This window comes from Fopius arisanus, unplaced genomic scaffold (genome assembly GCF_000806365.1).
Source record: "Fopius arisanus strain USDA-PBARC FA_bdor unplaced genomic scaffold, ASM80636v1 scaffold00096, whole genome shotgun sequence".
NCBI classification, from domain to species: Eukaryota; Metazoa; Arthropoda; class Insecta; order Hymenoptera; family Braconidae; genus Fopius; species Fopius arisanus.
In genome coordinates this window covers 1,020-19,995 of record NW_011887835.1, presented here as the reverse complement: position 1 = coordinate 19,995, position 18,976 = coordinate 1,020, and the positions used below count along the sequence as shown (strand labels likewise).

The 18,976-nt window shown below is 39.0% G+C and overlaps 1 protein-coding gene across 1 annotated transcript; it reads left to right on the top strand.

The window, feature by feature from the left end:
* Positions 1-5,499: 5,499 nt before the first annotated feature.
* Positions 5,500-18,774, top strand: LOC105270903 (uncharacterized; the record flags this gene model as incomplete). Its single annotated transcript, XM_011312137.1, has 3 exons — positions 5,500-5,832; positions 6,957-7,526; positions 18,711-18,774. Coding segments are annotated over exons 2-3 (463 nt in total), but the record flags the coding sequence as incomplete, so codon positions are not given.
* Positions 18,775-18,976: the final 202 nt, after the last annotated feature.

Below are 18,976 nucleotides of genomic sequence, written 5' to 3'. Positions count from 1 at the left end.
ATTCACCATCGGGGGAATACTAATCAACTTCCAAATGTCCACACGTGTGACGCTAGCCCAATGTCATTTCAAATCAATTTATCGCCTTGGAATTACAAAGAGGTGAATTGCATTATCAATTGCGTAATCGGAGTTACAACTCGGGAAATCAAATTTTTATTTTATACTAAATAGATCGATTTTCTTAAACAACGCGGATTTAAAAATTACGCCCTAATTACTCATCTTAATTGCGTCAATTAAAATTGAAGGAATTAATTTTATATTATGATTAAATTGAATTTTCAGTGGGGCGTGTTGGTTTGAAGGTTTTTTTTTTTTTTCATGGAGTCAGATTTTTTTTGCTGTCATTACGAAATCGATTGATCGATTTTCATCGAAACTAGTGGCGAACGAGGGGTTCATATCTGATTATCTCTCGAGACTGTAATCAACGCATTTGACGTGATCAATACACTGTCATCTCCTGGATGACGCGGCTTTTCATTGTGAATAATTCCCCGGTGGAACTTGAGGGAAAATCGAATGACCGAATGTCGCGAAATTAGGACACGCTACCAGAAAAGTGTCTCCGATTTTTCATACGTCACACACCGCGAAATCTCATTTCCTCCTGCAATTGCAGGTCGCATTTATTCCATCCCCCTCTTTTTATCTACAATTTATCGTTCTGTTCTCTATTCGATGAGAATTTGGTTGTCAATCGTGTCTCATTCACTCCGGGAAATTGCGGAAATAACCGCCTCCATCGGTGGCACCAAAAATTTATTGTTCACGATAATCTGATACTCCAAACAATTAATCCCCAATTGCGCGCTATTTTCGGCGCAAATTCTCGCCAATTGTTTTTCTCACGCGTTTTTTTCTCCACTTTTAATTAATTATTCCACCCATATCGAGTACACTATCCCCCAAAATACATACTCCCCCGGGTAAATATGTACACGTCTCCCTCGCGAGGGGGCGGGGGGGAGAGAAAAAAATCGGCGGACGTTCATTTCAGAAAGCCCGGAGTGGCAATTAGTTAAATTGCAAAGTCGTACATCCCCCACTGACTGTAGCTCTGGCATTTCAATTTTTCTCTCATTACCTTGGAACTTTTCGAGGTAAAAAATTCAAGCGTGATCGTTCAACTGTTGGGGAAAAAAATGAAAAGAAAAGAGTTGAGAGAGAAATAACACGCTCACCAAGTTGGATGGATGTGATAAAATCCCTGACGTCACGAAACTCCGGGTGAATTCAACTCTGACGTATCTCCATGACGTTTGGGTGATCTCAAAATGGAGATAAGACGGGGAAAACGCGAGTAGATGATACTGGAATAATGCAGTGGTGTTTATACGAGTTTTCCCTCTGGTATTTTCCAGAAAATTGCACTTTAAATTTCAATTTGAGAAACTTTATTGAAAAGGGATTCTATTAAAAATTTTATGAATTTCACAGATTTTCTCACAATTATTTATTTTCAAATGAAATAAATTGTCTGATAATAATTGAACACTTTATTAAACAATTATTAACATTAATATCAAGAATTCGGTGTTTTAATTGATCAATAATTAATTTATGAATTATTGATATAATTATAAAATGAATGATGAATTAAAAGAATTTAATTTTTTTAATGGCGTGTGAGAAATAAAATAGTGAAATGCAATAAATAAATTCTTGCCGGTGGGAAATTCTTCGGGTTATCATCTCGATGGGAAATGCGGGGATTTTGAGAGGTCTTCTAGTGGGAGGTGAAGAATTTCCTCGAGGTAATTTACTTGATGGTGAAGATGCACACTGCACCCTCTCAGTGAATTCCTCTGGACAACTGCCCACTGGGACCTCAACCCAACTGTCCAACCCTGAAGGCTCTTCCTATCCAGTTAGTAAATATTACTTTATGTTATTACTCGTCTGTATGACGCACCGTGCGGGGATTACCCGAGAGTTTTTCCCTCGGGCACAAAAAAAAATTGACAATACGATTCACTACCGAAATTTATTTAAAATTCATGCCTGCATTCGCCAGATGAAAATCTCTCTGACATTGGAAATTTATTTCTCGGCAATTATTACCACGTTTTTTTCTTTTAAGCGGCGAATTTTCTCATTAAATTTTTCTTACGAACTCATTTTCCTATTGACATGAAAAAAAAAATCGTTTTACCACTCCATCAGGAAGTTCTAGAATATAAAACCTATTATCTCATTTAATTACCGGAAAGAAATGAAAATGTCGCGAGTTGTTCTTAACTCGAGTATTTAGAACGAGGGAAACCCGTTGAGAAAGAAATTGCAGATGAGGAGGGGGTGTTGGGAGGGATTTAACGTGAAAACGGTTTTATGCCCACTTAAACTTGAAGTGAAGGTCATCGAGATAGGTCGGGTCCTGCGTCACGGAGGGTCAAGGAAGGGATTTATAAGGAAATCCGCGACATTTTTTCTCTGTTTTTTTTTTCTTTTTTGAAATATATTTTTCGATATTTCCCGGCGATAAACCTGAGATTTTACGAGCCCCAGAGCATGCGGTCTGGGGGGATGCAGGGGGTTGAGAGCATCGATATAGGGATAAAAAAAGCCAAGTGGAACCCCTGCTGCTCCTTACGACACTTTCATCTCAGCACGCGTTTCCCCTTTCATAGAGTTAACCCTCGAGTGAACACCAGCCTAGGAAAACGCCGCTAAAAGGCCAAATGGTGTCGCCTCACTCCGAGCCCAGAGTAATGCCAGGTAATTGACGAATTAATTGAACTATCGTGTAATGAGTTCACTGGAGAAAGCAAAAATTTATCGATTTTTATTCAACCATTTCCCGTTTATAAAATCTCATTCTCCTACCGTTAACTTCTGATTTTTTTTAACGGTCGATTCATTGGGAATTGTCGAGGGGGGGCCAAGCCCCCCCGTGCCATCTAATATTCAATAATTCTGATAAAACCCAATTAACAACCCCCCAATGTGTTTATAATTACCACATTTTTGCGGAATTTATGTTCAAGGGGGGCTTGGCCCCCCCGAGTCGTAAATAATAATTTTTTTTTATCAATCTAAAAAAATTGGAGATGTGTAATTAAAATCGCAGGGAGCCGTTGTGTAATTCTCAATTGCCCAACGAAATCGCGAAATTAATTATGGGGGGAGGAGGGGGGCTCATGGCAAAAACTAAGATCTCATGAATAATTTCCCCGGGAATATTGAATTAATCCCGTGAAACACGCCAGTCTCAGTGGATTGAAACCCAATGAGGAAAACTAAAGAGACGGATCCCATACATGCACCCGGTGTTTACCAATTGTACATACACCTCGTACAACGTTTACGGATTATCCCATACTGAATAGTATATACACAAACAACTCAACGGACGTGGAGGTATGAGTAATCCATTTTGTGTTGGAAAAGGCATTCCCTCGGGTCGCGGCTGACATGAAAGTGGATATCTCAAAGACTGCTGGGGCAAAACGGATTCACTTTTCTATATTTCGAGATAATGAGGGGGGAGGGGGGATTTTGTCGACCGCACGAATGGTACAGAAATTTTTCGCGATTTCCGGTGGATTTTTCGCGACTCTCCGGCGCACGGGAATGATAATTTTTTTTTTTTTCTCGATGACGCATGAGTCTTGTAATTATTTCGGATGAATAATCTCGGTGGTTGGTCACGCATCAAGTTGTCGGGCAGTCGATAAATTCATTGAGATAGTAGTAAAGTCACGGATTAGTCAGGCACGAAACCGATCATCCCCGTGACCTGGAGGATTTGTCTTTTTTCTCTCCCTCTTCTTTTTGAACTTGAGTATTTCCTCGGTAGTTGCAAAAAGGGTATTTTATCGATTAAAAAATTCCGAGCATTAGGGAGATAAATCCATGAATACAGTTATATTAAATAAGCCTTGGCATTGGGTATACCCGGGGCTCTGGGCAGCCTCCGATGTATTTTATGCGCGCGCAGATTTCCCAGACAGGATTTTCTACCCTCTCACTCACATGGCTTCTTCCATCCCCTTTGCCACCTCGTTTCAACTACCCCTACGCCAACCATCCACCAACCCCTTCACCCACCTCTAACCTCTTTCCACCCTCTGGCCACCCCACGCCTCATCGAGCAACGACTCCCGGGACTCGACTCATTTTTTACCACCAGCTAAAACTATTTATTTATTTTTTAATGCACCGCGGTAAGCAATAAATAAATGCACGTGGATTTTTTAGGCTTTTTGGATTTTTCGATTTATAGGAATTTGGGTCGATTTTAGGAGGAAGTGTCAGGGGACTTTTTTGATCATATCTAAATTTTCAAAGGAAAAGGTCTTTTCGGATTTTTTCGTGGAATCAATAGTTTTTGAGATTGACGGGGATTTAGAAAAAATTATTCGTGAACTGTCGGATTTTTAAAAAATTGAATCTCTTAGAATTTCGATCCTGTAGTTTTCAGTTTCAATATTTATACGGGAATCAATTGAAAATCGGAAAATTTAGGAAAAGCCTGAATTTCCAAAATTTTCCAGAAATTTTCTCTCAAAAAAAAAATCCGCTGTGGATATGAATTTTTCTTTGAAAATTCAAGTAATTTCTCATGTAAAAAATTGAATCAAATTATGTTATCAATTTTTAAACATATACATATTTTTAATATTTCGAGATATACCCCTATTTTTAGCCCGTCCCGAAATTCCGTCCTAAAAAAGACGAATTCCCCCGCTGTGGCTCCCCGGAATTCCACAGTGAAGTGGCATCCAAGTGCGTCATGGTAGACCTCTTCCGGAACAAGACCAAGAAGAGACCGAAAAAGCTTCTCCCTCGAATGCAAGGGGTCAACGGCCCCCGGCCAAGAGCCCCTCCGACCTCACAACAACTCTCAACTTCAAAACACATGGCAACACAGCGTGAGCCCCCCTCTACCCCCCCAATCGATTTTCTCCGCCCCCATAAAATTAAAACCTGCACCTCCCATCCTAATTAAATTAAATTAATCAAAATAAAATTCACGAGCATCCCACTCCACCTTACCGACCCCCGTGTCGATAACGCAGCGCCCCCCCATCGATAACAGCAGCCCCCCCGTGGCCCTCCTGCCCCCCCCTCAACCATTTCCTCTCAAATGCAGGAGTTTTCATCGAGAAACGGTGGGGAATTGTTATTGATCTCTCACTACCGTGTATTCGCATCGTCTCGTCGACATCACATACACATATATATCATACATACATAGCGTGGCGAACGTAACCGAGATTGGCCGAGTGGTGTTGAGGACACGAGATGCCACGATTGGTCGTCGGCCCGGTCTCGGCGGAGAGAAATACAGAACAGAACAGAACAGAAAAGATTGCCGACGTGGTGGTGTGTCGAGAGGGGGGCCGGTGGGTGGTGGGAGGAGCAGGCGGCGTCGGGAGGAGCAGGGGTGGTGGGGCCCCGGTGGGGGGGTTACGACGACCGTGTCGCCACCCTTGCGTTGTATTCAGTGCGTGGAAAGCCGCTCATCGGCGCGCATCGCTCGTGTTTCACCTCTCCGTGGATCTCTTTAATATCTGACTGATAATAATCACTGATTAGGGGGGGGCGGGGGGTCAGGGGTCATCAGTCAATCTGATTTCATTGAGATAGGGCGTCTCGACGGAGACGGGGACATCCGTCGGATTGAAAATAAAGTTGAGAGGCACCGGGCCTGCGACGGGCCCGGTTGCCCCCCCCTTTTTCTTTTATCCGATTAACTCAGCCCCCTCAGCACTTCTTTTCCATTTTTTTTTTGGGGATGTGTTTTGGGGTTGTGGAGGGATTCCAGTGGAGATGCCTCGTGGCAGCCAGTGCCCTGGACTCTTTTATGAGCTTCGGGGAGTTTCGGTGAGATTTTTTGGAGGGGGGCAATTTATGGGAATTTAAATGGGGCGGGCTTTTTCAGGGTGTGCGGACACCGCGTGGTCGGGCTGACCCTCGTCCTTCCTTTTCTACTTCGTGATAAATGATTATTCTTTGCGTAATCGATATCTCGTGACCCACCGATCCGATTTTTATTTGTCAGATGTCTTTTTAAAGATGGAGAAAATTACATCGGAATGATTGGGCATTTTATGAATTTCAATCTGCGAATATCGAGTATTAATTGGAATTTCTATCACATCCTTTCCGGTTTTTTAATTATATCACTCGATCTTCGTTTTGCCAAGTTTTATTTATGACAGGAATGTTGGGAATATTGTTGCTATTTTTTTATTAATCTATTATTTTCTTTGAATCTCTGAAGCGTACTGACCCGACGCGAGACCTTGAGCTCGTCGACTTGAGCATTTTGTTTTGATGATATGCATGTTCTTAATTAATGACCCTCTGTTAATCACCAGCCAGTGCGATCTTGAATAGACCATCGACCTCGCGTTAATTCCCTTGAATTTTACCCCGAAAAAAAAAATTCTTTAAGCCCCTTAACACCCGCGGTGACATTTCCTATCTTATCACTCGTCTCCGCGTGCAGAAATACTCGCAAATACCGGTAAATACATGCAAAATTATATTTTTTTTAATGCACACACATCTCACACACACTATTTATCCACGATATATCAGAGATTTCCGGGATCCGTCGGACTGTTGACTCGTACTCTTCCCCGAAAGCTATTAACACTCTCGCATTTTCGGGAATAAAAACACCAGTCGAATTTACCATTTCTCTCACCTACCGATTTATCTAAAAAAAAAACTACCAGCTGAATAGAAAAAAAAACCGGAGGGTTTTTTTTTCCCGTTGTTTAATTTCCGTTGAAAAAAAGGCCCTCCGACCAATTCCCCCCCATCAATTAATATTTTCCCCAACTTTTTATTCACCTGTTAAAACATTTCCACTCGCTCTTAAATTATATTGAAATCAAAATTGAATAATTCGAGGGGAGCCCTAGGGCGGTAAACACCTCGCGTTCATCCAATTTTCGTTTATTATTCCTCGGGTGTAAATCAACGTGAAATATCCCCAGGTGACTCGTGATGCACGAGACAGAAGGAAAAAATGCTCAACACCGGGTGAAAATATGAAAATAGGGGTATGTGAAAATAGCGGGAAGAACAGGTGAAATGAACCGAGTGAAAGTGAAGGAGATAAATTGAGAAAATAAATAAAGAGAATAATAAATTAGTGATAATTTCGAATGGTTGAGGGTGGTAAAAGTGGTAAAAGGGAGAGGCGACGACGAAAGAGACGAAAACCGGAGGAGGTGCGTCAGAGGAGTGCAAAAGTGGCGTCGTTAACGCATGAGTCCCGGGGGACTCGGACCCGTCGACGTACAAACGGCGGTTCATTGTCAAGTCGAGGTAGTGCTGGTATGCAGTGCGGTCTTTGCGCTGTACTCGCTGGATTATTCAGAAGGGCAATGTGCATTGCGGGTAGTAGAAGAGGATCTGGTGAATCTTGCTATCAGGAATTGACCACTGAACAACAGGTTATGATTGATCAGAAGACGTGCGAGGTGGGGGTCACTATCACGAGTGCAACACCCGAGAGAACCTCGTCGTTTACCCACAGATGTGTACGGGATGTCATTCCTGAGGTGAGATTCCATGAGCATGAACAATCAACGCCGACTTCAGTTGTTGTTATTTCGTTTGTCGCCAGAGTAAGTTTCTACACGATTTTTCCGTTTTTTTTTACTGTTAAAAACATTTTGCCAAAATTTAACGGTATTTTGGATCGTGAAAATCGTTTGAGTTATTCCGGTTAATTTTTCAATAAGGTAATTGCAGTAATTGGCCTTGCCCTTGGTCAAGGTCGGTGGGCCAAATGCTGGGGAACGGGTGAAATGTTTGGGTTTAATGCGTGGTAATGGGTGACATCTGTGGGTCAAATGCTGCGGAAGGGGTCAAAATGGCGGGTCAAATACAGAAAAACGGGGGAAATCTGTGGGTCAAATCGCAGATGAGTCGGTATATCTACTCGCGTACATCAACGATCTGCACAGCATTAATAGGGAAGTCGTCGTTTACATTTGAATTAGTCAAAACGGGACAGACTGCGACGTGTGCATTATCTATCATACCATAACGCGCACCCACATAATAAACCGCGCATTCCTCGCAGCCTTTTAAGGGGAATTCTCCAGCTGTGCATATGCCACCCACCGGGCAATAAATACATTTTTTTTAACTCCATCCGTTAATTAATTTCATTAATATCTTCACTCCGCTCCAATTTACGAAAGCGGAAAAACACGAAGTTCCGGCCGTCTTTCTTCATTTATTTATTCGTATTTTTATTTTTCTTCTTTTTCACATGTTTTTTTTTTTTTCGTCGGGAGTTACTGGGGAAAAATACTGCGATGGAAATACCAATTTACAAGACGATTAAATTGAGTTAAGGAAGGGACTATTTAGCAGATTCATCGGCCCACTTGGACTCCCACGCCATTGATTTATAATTACGCGTTCACTAACATGATTTTGATCGATAGTAATGGAATGTCGGATGGACGGGAGAATTTCTGTGGCAATGGGCTCCACGGAGAAATAATAACCGTCAATTTTTACTTTTTAATAGTAATTATCGCTCTGACGTCGAGCGGTAATTCTTCGGTGAATGAAATCCAATGGTTTATAAATAACCGGTAATGAACAAATTGGAGCCTCGGTACACGCTAGGAATTGTTGGCGGGTGGAGGGATGCGATTTAAAATTACAATCGGCGCGTCACGACATCCTCTAGGCCCGGGTGGAAATAACGGATAGGTCAGGAACATTAGACGTAGATACATATTCACTCGTGTCGTAATATACGCACACCTTCACCGCGAAAATCGCGCGAGAATAGAATTTGCAATTTTCGTTCGCGTGTCGGGTACTGGCCCCTAGGTCGTGCCGGTAGTTAGTAAACAAAGTTGTTATAATTTTCGGTATTCTCGGAATATTCATGCCCTGGAAAATCGGTGAGACCGGATTCTAAAGGTATCATTTGGGGGTCAAGAAATTTCACCTGGAGTTTCTAAAAAAAAAAAAATCTCATACATTCGATAGACGAAAAATAAATTCTCACGAATGTATATTTTTTATTATTTATCAATCATTATTAATCACTCAATAATTCTTTCATCAACTTGAAATTGTCAATTCCCCAAAATTACATAATTAATACCAATAAATTCAACGGAATAATAACAATTAATTAATATAATTAACGAAAAATCGATGGAAATTGATCTGATGGTCGTAGAATTATAAAAAAATAATGTGTAATCAAATAGCGGACTCATCCCTCTAATTGGATGTATCCAGGGGTGCGTAATGCACTGTCATCCCCAGAACTTACCTCAATACAATCCTCAAAGGTATCTCTACCATCCAGCCATTACATTAATACCGACTAACTCGATACTGAGCCCAAGGCACGCATCCAGCTGTGGGCATGAACTCAAGATCCCTCGGTTTACCACAATGTTATGTACACAAACCAGCAAAATAATCCAATGAGTGTACAGAGTCAATCATTCGGGTGTACTCGTTCGTATTTAATGTTCGAATACATAATCAGGTATTTGCTATCCTTCCCCTCCCCTTCCCCTCCCCTTTACCTCCCCTTCCCATCTCCTTCCCTCCCCCTCGCTACCCCTCCACCCGTGACGTAATCCATCGATTGTAATTAATGAACATTTACATCTGCTAATGAAATTTATTGAACTAATTTGTTCAATAAAAATTCAAAAGACAATGGAATTTTTCTATTTATAAACAATATATTATTAAATAATTCGTAATCATCAATGAATACCCCGAAATTCTGATAATTAATTCGCGTGAATCCACAATCATTCTCAAGTTAATTATTAATTCTGATTAATTATTCATGAGTTTGGAAATTGATTTATTTAATTGACATCTGGTGAGAGTTGAGTTGAAATTTCACGTGAAATTTCTCGATGCCGCAGATCGAAGCGTTCGATATCGGGTACCTCTCAGGGATCAATTTCAATTATTATTTATTTATGCGAGATGAAAGGATGAGGGATTTTCGGTGGGAGGGAAGCGGTCCAGGGATCGTGACGGAATTTACCTCCGGCTTTAACAATTTTCTGACCACTCTGACGTCAGAGATCGCACGATTCGGGTCAATCGGTATTGCCTATGTACTCGTTTTATTTATTTATTTTTTTCTTTACCCTCTCTCTTGATCATTCGTCGAATGTATCTCGCGTGTTCAACGCGAATGCGCGTGTCAAATGATCAAGTCTATCCAATACAAATGACCACTTATTTAAACATCTTGCTCTCGTTATTATCAATCACCATATAATCATTGTCGCAGTATTCCACGTCTCCATTATCTCATTACCACTTTTATCCAGAGATATCGGTAACCCTCAGTTCATGGGATTTTAAAAATCAAATGAACAACAACTTCATATCGCAATCGATAAAGAAAAGTTTTTTCAGTTCACAATTTTTTTTTTCATTTTCATAAATTCATCAATTTTATTTGAATCATCATTTAATTACACCCGTTACATCCCGTAAAATGTTAATCCGTTTAAATAACAATAAAAAACATTTAATATTGAAATTCAATTACACGCAAGTGGAAATTCGTTAAGTAAAAAATATTGCGTAACGAGAATGATTTTTAAACGTTTCATTGGTTGAATGGATGAAGAAAAAATAATAATTAATTACAACTAGGATATCCTGTTGTACCAGACATGGTATTACCATTAGAATAATTCTTTCTCGTTACCTTGGATTTAAAAAAGATTCTGGGGAATAAAGTGGAGAGAAATAATACACGGGATTTTTTTTTCCTGCAAGGCAGCGGAGAATTTTATGTGCCCGGGTGAATTGAGAAGATAGGTCAGGTCTAATTACCATAAAGAAACTAGTCTCCGTGGAAGTTCAACGATGTAGAAATAAATTCACCCTTGTATTTTCTGAAAGACCAGCGATCTCAATTCTATCGAGCATATTCGTTGTGTGGATTCAGTTTGAAGTTCCATACGCTCGTCATGATAACGTGGATACCATGCTATTATATATGGGAATGAAAGAACCTTGAGGACCATGTCGGGATCGTCGAGCTGAACCAGGTCAATCGCTAGTTCGATCCGTCAAACGTGCCGAGACTGCTCAATGCTTGCTTATACTTGGCTGTCCCGATTTTTGAACCCCCCCTCAGCCCCTCTCAACCCCCCTCAACCCCCCTCAACCCCCCCTTTTTGTTCATCCTAACGTTTAGAGTATCGAAGAATTTTCTGGCGATTGAACTTCAATTGATTCCGCCAATTCCCCCGACAATTGCAATGATTTCACCGATTTTCTCGGTTTTCACTCGCCGATTTTCCAGGGATGCAAGGCCGATAGCAAAATTTTCGACTCGACCTTTTTCGTAGGGCATGTTGAGACCTACAAAAAAGGTGATTACAAAATTTTCGGTATCTCTGTTGGATTCGGGGATATTTGACGAAAATACCGGGAATCGAACGAGTCGGTATTTTAAAAATCCGCGAAAACCGCGGTAATACCCACAATTGGTACGCACCAGTGACAATTAGCGGTTCTTCGCCTGGATTATTTTCAACCCTTTAATCCTTAATCCCTCGGCCTCCACTTTTTGCCCCATTTTATTGCCCACTTGTGTACGTTTTTCCCTTTTACCGAGAGCACCTTTTTTATTCACCCAGTTGTCCCCTTTTTCTTTCATACCTCCACCGCATTTTTCCCCACCGATGAAAATTTTATGATGTGCATTGAGGCAACACCGGAAGTGGCGCCTGCATCAAAGCCCTGTTAATGCACATTTCTTTTTTTTTTTCATGAATACACGGCTCTCTGGGATTTATTGTATAAAAATTATCGCTGACAGGAATAAAAAATCTTTGAATATCGTATCCCCCTCATGTAAATGATTGTAAATCACGATTTTAAAATCGCATGTACATATTTTAAACTGGTTACACTATCGCGAGACAACGAAAAAAATCAAGCTGAAAATTTAAAAAATAATCTCGTGTTTATTTCACGGGTGATGGTGGAAAAAAATTTATTCCGGCGCCGTCTTGTTTTCCAGAATCTCGTTTTCCCGCAAGTCTATCTTCATCTCTGTAATATTTTTATTTCCCAGTTTATTATCATCTCTTTTCATTTTTTTTTACGTCAACTAAAAAGAGCCGAGGCACGCGCGATGAGCAGAACATTCTCGGAGAAAATATATAAGTGAATAACCCACACATATGTGCCCATGTGTATATGACGACACGAGAAAAAAAAAAAGATTAGTACTGAAATAGCGTGACATTGTTATACTCGGGGGATTATTAGTCTGAATTATTTATTCGTGTTGTTAAACATTTTTTACCTCGATCAAAAAAAAAAAATGGACGAGGACTTCATCGAAAGGTGAAAATTCTGATTGTAATCTTTATTTACAATCTACAAAAATTAATTAATAATTTATCGTCCATTGAAGTCATGTTTTTTATTAATTTTCCAGTCATAAAATACATTTTTGAAGGAATTTTGAAATTTCGCGGTTCAATTGTTGAATGGAAAATGAGAATTGATGAGATTTTTCTTATCTCGGCGGTTAATTAAATTTGAGGTACGTGGCGTTAATTAATTGCGGATAATATTTCAGGGGCAATTAATTGTCGTTTTCTCGGTGACTTATCTTCGAGCCCCAGAATGTTACAGACTGGCGATTAGTCATGGGTCAGAAATCGAGAGAAACGATTGGATCGTGACGAGAGAAAATATCGGAGCCAACGGACATTTTTTTCATTTAATTTTAACGAGAGTTCTTGAAGTTTCCGGGGTGGGTAGTACTTTCCGAAGTGTCGTTAAACCCTTGATTAGGAGAAGAATTTTCATTTATTTTCAATTTTCCATTCAGCTTCAATGAATTTTCATCGAAATTTTCCACGAAATCACGAATATCCCATAATATCCCTCATATCCCCATTTCTACGGCAGATATCAAAATTTTTGTTATCACCTTTTTTCTAGCTCTCAACTAGTCCTATAAAAAAGGTTCTCACAAAAATTTCGATTTCAGCCCTCGATCCCGAGATATTAATGAAAAACCGGTGAACGTTGAAAACGCGGGTCAACCATCGGCCATTTTGGCGCTGAATGAAAAAAAAAATTGCACTGAATTATCAATTCCTGTATTTACTCCACATTTTTACCCGGAATATCGCATAACACTGTTATATTGGACCCACAATATTCCCCCGACAATTTCTGGGTCAAAACTACTGGAATTTTCAATGACCTTCAGTCGTTGAAGTTCTCTCGAACTCTGAAAATTCAATGGAACCTCTCAACTCTACCCAGAAAATCCCAAGTATCCTCCAAGAATTATTCATGCACATGAAACCAGATACAGATTTACACGACTCCCGAAAAAAAATCTGTACTCATAAAAAAAATTGAGTAAAATTTATTCAACTCATTCCCCTCCCAATATAAATAAATAAAATAATTTTTTTTATTCAATAATCTTGCATCCAATCACGATATATTTGCAGCCAGTAATTAATTATCAAATTAATATATTATTATTCAATTCCATTGTATTAATTTTCCGTCTCTACGGACAACTGCAAAAATATTTTTCGAACATTAAAAAATTTCAATTATTCATTGTTTTAAACAAATGGTTTATTCAATTCAATTTTTAGCACTTGTAATTACATTTGAATTCAATCCGTTGGTTTTAAAACAATTTTTTTTAATTTTCAGTCACTCAATTTTTTTTTTTTCTGGTGCAATGCGAATTTAAAATGCAAAAAGTACACAGGAGTATTCCCTGGGTAAACGCATGACTCCTGAGAGGTTTGCAAATCATATCAGCGGATAAATCTCTCAGGTAGAGTGTCGGGGGTAAAATGGAATGGGTGGAAAATGCGGGGTATTATCCAGATGTAGGGGAATATATTCTAAGAGTGGGTGAAGTGGAGAATGAGGGTTGATGATGACGTCATACCAAAGACTCGGGTCACGTACTGGAATTCAGGTCGACTCCGTCTCACTCGCCATTTTATATATATATTTTTTTCTCCTTTCATCGCTCGATTCCTCCATTTTCTCGACTTACCTCTTCATTTTTCTTTTTGCCCCACATTTCGGGTTTATTCACACCGGATTTCCCTTTTCACCACGACACGTGACTAATGCCCATTTTTAATTACCGCATCGCGTAATTACGGGGAAAAATGCCCGAGTAATTTTTTCGGGTAGAGGGGGAGGGCAATTGTGAATTTATAAATATTTATTGATAATTAATCGGAATTTTTTTATTACCTCCATTTTTCCAATCATATGCAATTTTTATTGGCAATAAAAATATTAATAATGTTCAATAAATTTTAATCATTTTGAAATTTCGAATAAAATTGAGTTTTCGGGATAAATCGTTTATAATTTAATTACAAAACAAAATCCATTCATAAATGATAATAATAATAATTATTATTGTTATAAAAAAATTAATGAAGATTGACTTTTCCAATTAAAAAAAAAAAATTAATTGGGTTTGAATTGGTTTTTCAGATATGAATTTGTCGGTTGGAATTCTATATTTTCGGGGTCTCGAAGAGAATGGGGATCGATATTTAAACCATCCGCTTCAATTAAACAGGGGGTGGTCGGAAGGGGGATGGGGGGGTACATGAGGTAGCAGTGAAGGGTTGATGCAAAAGCTTGTCGGTTAGCAGTCGAAGCCCAGAGTTGGTAGTAAATGCTTGAGGCATCAAGTGCATACAACCGAGAGAGCTGTGGAGATGATGTGCTCCTCTGGACATACCCATCATATCGGCTAAATCAATCTAACTAGATAGTTTACTCTCTCATTCTGTTCGTATCGTGTTTCCAACATTTAGGAACAAATTGCTCATTAAATTGTTCAACACGTGTCCGCATCCCATTTATACCCATCATCAATTTTCATCAAATTATTTCAATTCTTATAAATCCAATTTTATTTTTGCAATAATAATAATAATAATAATATGATTATTACTTCATTAATTGTTTTTTTAAATCATAATTATTTTACTGCAATTATTTTGCAGTAAAAAAGTCAACAATAATTATTATTATCGTTATTTTTATGATAAATATTGTAATAATATTGTTAAAAATTCATATAATTGTTATATTCCGCGACATATATGTTGTTTTAAGGGTTTTAATATTTTTTAATCCTTTTTCAAGGTTTAAAATGGCGGGACGTTAAATTACATGATTTATCCGTTAGTTGATTGAACCCGTCAGATTTTCCCTCTCCTCGACCTGAAGATGGATTTGCAGATACGTCGTGCAATGAATCCATGTCGGACATCCGGTTAACAATAGTGTTATCTATCCCCTGGTACTCCCCTACTTTCCCCCTGCCCTCCCCCACCCAGACTGCACCACTCGCTGATATCCGTAATTCGCGTCTGGATGGAGATTACGCGAGCTGGTGCGCGCGAAATTTGAGTGTCACGTTTTGGGGGTGGGAGGGAGGGGGAGGGAGATTTACTGTGCGTGGAATGCGTATTAATTATCGCGGATGTGTTGTAATAACTCGGAAGGGGGAGAAAATCGAGGGAAAAACAAAAATCCATGATTTTTGAGGGGAAATCGAATTTTTTCTGAAAAAAAATGAAAATGAAAAATTGAAAAATTGAATGAAAATGAAAAAAAAACAATATTGATTATTCATTCAATTTTAATTAATTCATCAATTCATTCATTTTATTCGTTTTTTTTTATTAAAAATTTTTGATGATTTATGAATTTTTAGTGAAGGAGAGGAATTAAAAAAATTCAATTTTCGATTCCGTAATTCTCGACTTTGCGTAAATTCCATATCATAATTTTTATACGTTTAAATGTATAATAATAATAATAATAATAATAATAAATTAATTAAATTTTTTGATGATTTATGAGTTTTAAGTGAAGGAGAGGAATTAAAAAAATTCAATTTTCGATTCCGTAATTCTCGACTTTGCGTAAATTTCATATAATAATTTTTATACGTTTAAATGATCAATTGTTCACGTCGAAACCGTCGACTCCCTCTCAATGATTTGTCAACTGGCCTTCCAACCCGGCCCATGGTATTTCGCAATGCGAATTACATCCACGTCTCGACGACAAGAGTTAATCTTAGATGAGATGTTTTTGTGGTTACGGCCTCGTTTTAATGCACCTTGGCTGCATATCATCACAATAAACCGCGAAATTAAATCGACGCCTCGAAGCAGCCAGTGAAAATAGATTCGAGGATTGATGCAATTATTTAAATTATTTCAAGCGACACGAAGCAGCAAAAAAATAACAACTTCATGAAAATTCCACGACGAGTTGCTCTCGAACTCGCGGAAATCGGTGATCGACATGATCTGGGGATGAAATTTCTTAATTAATGATTAATCTTAAGTGACGACGGGGATGAAAGGGTTGAAAGGGGCGGAAGGGGTGGTAGAGGTGGAAAAGGTGGAAGAGGTGGAAGGGGTGGAAGAGGTGGAAGAGGTGAAAGGGGTGAAACGGGTGGAAGAGGTGAAAGGGGTGGAAGGGGTGGAAGAGGTGAAAGGGGTGGAAGAGGTGGAAGAGGTAGAAGAAGGTGGAGGTATTCGCTCTGATTCTCTTCTCCGAGGATTCCATTGTGCATCGATACTCTCGACGAGACCTCGTTAAATCAAGAGTTCCGGGTGTAAAGAGTTACGAGAAAATAATTGAAATAAAAATTGAGTGGATCATGGCTTTTGTAACGACACGAATGCTGAGATCATTGACCGATAGATCGGATCAAAGAGCATTTGTCGTATAAAAAGAGTAGGTCACATACGTACCTCTATGATTGGCACTTAACCCATTTGATCTAACAATACAGTATTTATTTTCTTTTTCATTATTCCTCCAGCCAATATTTTTCATTGTTGGAAATTGAATTAATCAGTGGATGAATTAGAGATATTGTTCTTAATTGGAGAGACTTGGTGATGTGATTGATGGGGTTGGAAATCATTTGGGGATCTCATCTTCTGGGTGAGGATATCCATGAATGAATTCAGTGGATTGTCTTTCCCTGTGGAGGGTAATGTTAGGAACGCGGAAACAATCGCGGGTACTTCGGGATATTGGATTTGTTCGATTGAATTCGCGCGATTCGAGGAAACGAATGACCAGTCGGAAGAATATATCGGGATATATTTAGTGGTGAATGTCGGGGGTTCAATGGATCCGGAGGAAACGGTGATATTACCGGGTCTTCCGGAAAAGTTTAGTCTCAAGTTGAAATATTTCTAATTCTTTATTTGAGACACTCACTCAAATTAATATCGAAAAATTATAGATAATTATTTTATTTCTTCGGGGGGTTGAAAAAAATGTAAAAAGGGGGGGGGAAAGTCGAGTCTTAATCAAGCCTTAATCAAGTCTTAATGAAGTTTTAATCAAGTTTTAATTAAGTCTTAATCAAGTCCTGGGAAAATCTGCACAAGTCTTCAACCCAGAACCAAAACAATGAAATTTTTTTGGGGTTGAAAAATTGAAAAATAAAAATGAAAAATCCCGCGAACGTGAGGCACATAACGGGGCATTAAATCATCTGTCCACGACATTGTTATACATATGTATGCAGACAGGATCGAGCAGGACAAACTGATTTATTACCACAGGTATAATTGCCACTTGAGAGAACGGCGGATGAGTCGAAAGAGTTGAGGGAGTTATAATTCGAAGAGGGAATTGTTCATGTACAGACATGTCGAGGGTTATCCGCTGTTCAACAGCATAATTGATAGTTGAGAGGAAAATGTTTCACTATCCTATTTACATGGTGAGAATTCCCGGCTATGTTTTAACCTCATACATATGCATCTCTCTGATCTTGTGTGTAAAAGGCACTGGCCATTCCCTAATCATTTTCACTTGCCACTGACTTCAATTGACTCTCTTGACTCGAATTCATTCGCCCTCCCAGCCATTTTATTTCAGGGAATAATCACGACGTCAACTAATTTAGAAACAAAAAATCACGCGGTCGTCGCGTGATATCAATTCTCATCAGAGATAATTCCGGGATTTTTCAGTAATAAATATCTGAAGGAGAACTTTATTTTGAAACTTTAAGTCTTTCATAAATCTTCTTCTGAGACTAATCGATCACTTGGGGCTTTCGACTCAACTTTAATTTTCCAACGAGATGTACTGCGCACTCTGTGCGCCGAATTTGAATTTGGCGGTTCGAGTTGACCAATGGGAAATTTGTCCTACGCGTTTCGAGATATTTCGATATTTCGACTCGGGCAAACTTCATTTTTGTGTTTCTACTTTTATAATAAGGAATAATAAGGATAATAAGGATTCACAATTTATTTTTAATTAATTAATTATCAAGAATTTGTTTTATTTATGAGGGACATGTCGGAGGCAAGAGGATTATATTATTTCTCTTGTCAATTCGTTAATTGTCTCTGGGTTCTGTACAAAGAGCTCAGACAAGCGTGATTTGGCTTTTTTGAATTTACATGACAAGAACTTGTGGACCCGTGAGACGAAACAAAAGGATTGCAATTAAATCAGCGAGTGATTGCTGAAAATCCGAGGTGAAAATCAAGGGAAATGGAATTTCATGGTGCAATTAGGTGAATCTCATTAGCTGATGATGAAGTGTCTGAGAGAGAAAGCGGGTCTGATTGAATAACTAAAAAATCATTTCATTTTTCCACCAGGAGTTCATATTTTTCCCTCATTCTCTGTTTCAGACATCAAGTGCTGAAGTGACTGCTGATAGCCCCGAGGATGATGCACTCTTCGTCCGAATTTCTGGTGAGTGACTATCAATCCCCAGTTTTTCGCCGATTTCTCGACACCGAAGGAAAATTACGATATTTTCATAGAAACCTTTTTTGTAGCTCTCCCCATTTTCCATAAAAAATGTTCACACAAAAAATTCGCTGTGTTCCCTCAATTCCGAGATATCGGCTGAAAATGACTGACAAAAAATGCACTTACGATTGAATTCGCAGAA